The sequence below is a fragment of the Pyxicephalus adspersus genome, chromosome 2, assembly GCF_032062135.1.
Source record: "Pyxicephalus adspersus chromosome 2, UCB_Pads_2.0, whole genome shotgun sequence".
Classification (NCBI taxonomy): domain Eukaryota; kingdom Metazoa; phylum Chordata; class Amphibia; order Anura; family Pyxicephalidae; genus Pyxicephalus; species Pyxicephalus adspersus.
Genome location: NC_092859.1, coordinates 116,420,992 through 116,427,106, shown reverse-complemented (window position 1 = coordinate 116,427,106; position 6,115 = coordinate 116,420,992). Strand labels below are relative to the sequence as shown.

Sequence of the window (6,115 nt, the reverse complement as noted above, 5' to 3'; positions counted from 1 at the left end):
GCGGGAGTGAGATTGAAAGAAAAGAGCATAGATGGAAACATGAGTAGCTGCATTACCCAAGAGACATAAAAGCCAGCAGCCAACATAACCCACCAGACTCCACCAGTAACCTAATTATACCATTTGTGTAGACTGACCATTTACCTAAATACGCCCCAGTAAACAACATCTCAATGTTCTGCACATTGATCATTTGAAAAAGTTAATATGACACACCAGACATTTACGTTATTTTTTTATTAAGATTTCATATTAATCAATGTAACAGCAATTTTGACAATAAATATTAATAACTTACTTTTGTTCGATAATAAAGTCCTCGGTCCACAAGATAAATTATCATATTCAAACGTCTCAGCATTTGATACTTATAAATATTTCTATATCCCATGACTTCCGGTAAGAAGACAGAGTCTCAGCCATTAGAACACTGAAAGCAGACGATCACGTCACTAGTGGTGGACCAAACTCTGCCCGGATTAGAGTCACCTTCGTCTGAGATGAGTTGTGGGTGAGACGAGTTCAAAAAAGAACTATAAATTCCTGTTTTCTTCCCAAATCCCAGTAAAAAGTCAGAGGTGTGCAGGTTCCAGACTGATGCACACAGCCCCATTGATGGGGAGCGGGGATGTCCTGCAATGTGAGTGCCTGGGTTTGTTCATCGTTTGAAGTGTGAAGGGGTTATCATGCGGGGTCCATGCTGCTCAGCCCTAATCTGAGAACCTCACGTTTCCACTGGACTAGGGACCATGCTGTTTGGGGTATCCGGAAGTTGGGAGGACAAGGAGGTGACATCGCTTCCGGAAGAGTTACCAAGGGAACCCGATTCCGAAAATGATACCTGAAAGAGAGAAAAAAATTTGCATGAGCTGTATTGGCAATTCAAAACAACAAAAGAAACACCTAGGCCCAAATCACATGGGTTGTCCAATGGGTTAATGTACGTAAATCAAACCATTTATTGAATGAGGTGCCAGCACACCATGGACCCACAAATGCACCTACACCAATACCCAACACAACTCATCACAATGCACAATGTGTGACTGAACATTGTGGAGATCTGTGCAATTCAAAATGGCAGTAATACACTGCTCCTCAAAGGTGTGCAGCCCTCCCAACGGGCCTGGTAATATAGAAGCACATTACTAAATATGCCAATATTTTCATGTATACTACATGTGTTAACCAGCCATATTCTGACGCAGTTACAAAGGACTAATGAACTAGTTGTAGTAAGGCCTCATTCCAACTAGAAGAATTTGTGTTGATGCGTGTTATGCTGCAACACAAGGCTGTCCATTGTGATGCTGCCCCCAATCAATACACTAAATGGAGCAGCACACAAAAACAGACACAAATGCATGCAGCAGTGCATTGACAAAAAGCGCAATGCATAAGAGGGAACATCACACAATACTCCTTATGCAATGTCTGATGTCACAGCCCCACAAATAATAAGAACGAGGACTAAAGCAGTGAAATGGTCATGTGAAAAATTTGGAAGTAAAGAGTGACATTTTCAGATTTTATTTTTTTGGTAGCAACAAACTTGCAAAACTAGGACAACAGCAAGACTTAGAAGTAAGGAACACTGTATGACAAGTTGTTACATTCTCCACTGTCATACTGCAAACCCAGCCTTACAAAATTCTTAAAGTCCATAAACGCCTCATTAAACATAAAGACATAGTTTTAAAAAAATTGCAAAAACTTTAGTGAACAAATAGGACAAAAAGAAACAATACATTTACCAAAAAAACATTATTCACAGCTAATTTATTTTTTTTATTTATAGCTCTATAATTGAAGAGGTAAAAACTAAGTAGGAAGACAACGACACCCAATATTTCAATCTTAGGCAGTTAAAGTGAAACTCCAGGGAAAAAGCTAAACACTCAGTTAAAATACGTTTACTGGTAAGTTTTAATAAAATGTCTTGTTAGTGTAATTTGTTTTCCCCTGTAGTTTTGCTTGAAATAACTATAAACAACAGAGGACAGAGCTCTGAAACAAGGAAAAATAAGTGAAAAGCAGTAAAATTAGAAGGAAAAGTTAAAAGGCAATAAAGGGAGACTACAGAAAAAGGCCGAAAAGACAATAAATGTGTGATATGAGGAAAAGCAAAAAGCAAACAACTGATAAAAGGACATGAAAGTAAGTGGTCAGAAAGTGTAAATGGTGGACCTTTATAAGAGGATGTATAGGTTTGTCTTGTACACAGCAGAGATGATGTATTTATGACTGGTCAGACTTGCTCTGATGGTGTGAGGAAAGGTGTGTATGCACCACGTACACCGTAATGTTTACACATGCTTTATGACAGTGACAAAGTAACTGGCTTTAACTGGCTGTGCTTTATCTCCAATTGGGTCTTTGTTATCTTGTACTCCAATAAAAACTCTGCCTACTGCATTATAAATACCTGTACAATAAAACTATACTTTATAAAGTTTCATTAATATTTATTGTTACTATGACCAGCTAAACAGAATCTCTTCTTAGATTTCAGATGATTGTTTGTAGTGCTATATGACCGATTCAGATGGCCATATCTTATTTATGTATTAGGAAGTTTTTCATGCCAGGGATTTTCTTAGTGAACTGGAAATGACAGCATGCAGATTCCTGGCTTATCTGATAAATGTTCAATCATTCCACTAGAGGAAGTTATATGGAAGGTTCCTGATCCCTTCAGATATGCATTTGGAGAAGATTCACTGACAGGATCACTGGCAGTATAGAAATCTTATATGAACCTAGCTGTCTGGTAATGACAGACATGCAATGATCAGAGGAGGTGATAATTATTTCAATGCCTGCAAGCACCTCTGGTCAATCACTTTAGACGGAACAGCTGTTTCATAAACTGGCATCTGCCTCCACCCTTCTTTTTTTCTGCTCCCCTCGTTCCAAACCTGCATGCTCAGAACTGCCATTGGGTATGTTTATGTAATACTCACTGAATATTCCCTAACGTTAGTACTGTAGAGTTGTGCCAAGCATGTCTTACTGAGAGCATTGCCTTGGATAAAGCCAAAAATCAGCAACTTCATCTCATAGAATTCACTACAGATGGGGTTTTAAACTTTCAGCTTAATGGCCGTTTCAGTTTCAGATTATTAATAGGTTATATCATGGTAGCATTACTAAAAAATCTTTTTACATATTAGGCACACAAGTGTTGTTTCCTTGGTAGGTGAAGTTTTGAAAACTCCGATCTTCTCCCTATGAGTGTGTTCAATAGTTCTCCAACAGAGTTTGAGATGAGTGCACCTACTGGCTCTTTAACAGATGCTAAGGTAGCAAAGTTTGCTCAGTATAGTAAGTGAACCCATACGTATCTCTTCCCTGGAAGGGAATAAAGTATTATTCACAAAGCACTGGTAAACAAGGTCAGTGATAACACACCACCAAAAGGGGCAACTTAAAGCCTCCTTGCTGGTGGCTGGCCATCCGGTACTAGTTAATACTCCCTATTGATGTCATTTATGTGCAATAACTGAAGTTGACCAACAACACATTTTCTCAGCTGCACAGACTCTTTTTCTAGGGTTGCAGGGGATCAGTCTTTAATTAGTTTTCAGTGCATTGTTTTCCTAAAGGGACTACGGCAGCTACTAAGGCCCATTTGTATTTAGAAGGGTTAGATTCTGGAGCTTTCATCCTGATTCTGGTTTATTACCTAGTGAGTCAATAACCTGGTTAAGCATGCTGCCAGTGAGATCCCACCCTGTATGCTTGTTCCAGGTCAGTGACTCACTGGGTAGGATAACCTCCCTGGAGTCTGCACCTAAAAACAATTCAGCAATAGCAGCTCTTATAATTTAATTCTCAGAGGTTTCCTTTCACTTTTAATATTATAGTTTATGATGCCTGTAAACATTTTACTCATCTTTCACATAAAATAAAAAAATGTAAAAGTACATTTTAATGTTAGTTATTTCTCATCATATTCCCACCTTTCTAACCCCTAAAGAGACAATAGAAGACATTTTGCCTATATTTCTCTATCACAAGCTTCATTCTTACCAGTTGCTGGAATGCCGGTTGATCCAAGTCACTCTGCAATGCAAAATCACTGAGCGCTTTCCAGGGAGGTTGATAGGTCTGTACCTCTACTGCATTGCCTTGCACAGCACTGTCATGGCGGATGGGGCTTCCAGCTACAAGCGGCGTTCCTGTTAAGCCTTGAAGACTCTGAAAAGATAGGAACAATGTCAGCAATAAATGTCAGACAAATACTATTTAACATATATGGCAAATAAGTGAACAACCATTATTAAGATGCCTATACACTCATTTGTGGGATCTACAATATGTATTCTATTTTTATTCACTTAACAAATTCATGTAGGATTACATTTATTATCAACGAGATAGGTTGATGGACTCCTTTACTTGACCAAATTGCAAGATGTATCTGTATATACCAGTGATTTCTTTTACTGGTAAGCACAATGAACATATATAGAAAAGTTTTCAATGTTAGTGCATGGAATGACTGATTGCCTTTCTTTATACAGTTTATTTTTTATTAAATCGGAAATATTAGAGGTCTAGATGTGGAATATAAAGTAAGAATTGCTACAGTTGTATCAATGTTTGCCTTTTATATCTGCATGAATCCCAGTTTTAAATTACAGTCAAAATTATAGATTGTAAAGCAAGTAATAGAGCCAGACCCAGGCATATGTCCTATTCTGCTCATTTCCCTTGTTGCAGGGAATCCAAAGAAATTACAAGGTATTATACCTTTTTATATGTCCACTCTATTTCATCTATGCATGGAGGGTTAATCAGAAATGTTACTGATCATTACAGAGATTGCAAACATCTCATTTCCAAATCAATGAACTTGGAGCAATCCCAGATCACAGCATAAAAATATCCCCGACACTTCATAAACAGCATGAATCTTGTCATACTATTGACCGTAAGTATATTTTACCGTCTTGTCACTGAGTTGTTGCTGTTGCTGTAGCTGTTTCATGAGGATGGATTTCTTCTTGTCTTTACAGCGTTTGTTCTGAAACCAGACCCGGATCACCCTTGGGCTGAGCCCAGTCATCTCTACAAGCTGCTCTTTCATCAAGGCGTCTGGTCGAGGGTTGGCTGCGTAGCACGTTCGTAGTGTGTGTAACTGCTTTTCATTCAGAACTGTCCGTACTCTGGTTGTCTTCTCAGTCTGCTTGTGGAGATGAGACCTAAGTGAAGTGGACCTGCCAGTGTCTGGAACACAGAACAGACAATGAATGGAGAATATTCATAAAGGACCCACCTGTTACAAGGATAAGCATAGGGAAAAGTTGGGAACTTAGGTTCATTTGCCAAAAAAGTTAAGGCTGTTTGCTTGGCACAGTAAATGTTCACATTTTAAAAGTAACATATAAATAAGGTGAACAAGTGTTCCCTGGACTATCCAAGTACTAGTGTAATCACTAGTACACTATTGGGTATTCAACACAGATTCATCTTTTTTTTAACTTTAAAAAGTTAACATTTGCTTTGAAGAGTGAACAGCCTCTACTCTTTTAATGAATCAGTCACAGTGAGTTTCACACAGCCACCAAAATAAAGGATTATTGTACTCAAGCAATATTTACCTTTTTCATGTCAAAACACTGACTAAATAATAAAAAAACAGAACTTACAAGCAAGCTACAATTAGCTTTTTAGAGCAATATAAATTATCAGTAATAACATTTTACTGATAGACATTTTTGTCACTATCTTGCTTGCTGTTCAATTATTCCAGGACTGTACATCATACAACTATTTCTGGAATCTCCATTTATTGACAACGGGGAACCTAGGAAACCAAAGCACTGATGACAGGATAAATTATATACAGAGTGTTATGTCAACCGGTCTGTGCAGACTGATTTATTATACTTCCTATTTTTGTCATCAAAGTGCATTATACAGCCATATTTATATTTATTGTTTAGGGCTCAGCTTTAAATAATTTAGGAAGATTAACGTCCTGTTGGTGGATGATAGAAAAACAATTCAATGTTTAGGAGAAAAGAAAGTTGGATGGAATCCAAAAGATGGTTTGTTTAGGATTTATTAAAGGAATACAGAGTTCTCCCCAGCCCCTTTTAGCTGGGCG

At 37.9% G+C, this 6,115-nt stretch overlaps 1 protein-coding gene across 1 annotated transcript in view; it reads right to left on the bottom strand.

Annotated features, from left to right (window-relative positions):
- Positions 1-222: 222 nt before the first annotated feature.
- The window catches only part of ISL2 (ISL LIM homeobox 2), a 21,696-nt gene continuing 15,803 nt past the window's right edge, over positions 223-6,115 (bottom strand). The window contains exons 4-6 of the mRNA XM_072402027.1: positions 4,952-5,232; positions 4,033-4,200; positions 223-841 (exon numbers count right to left, since the gene is read on the bottom strand). Coding sequence (XP_072258128.1) covers positions 725-841; positions 4,033-4,200; positions 4,952-5,232 — 566 coding nt within the window. The 3' untranslated portion in view covers positions 223-724. The remainder of the gene's footprint in view (positions 842-4,032; positions 4,201-4,951; positions 5,233-6,115) is intronic.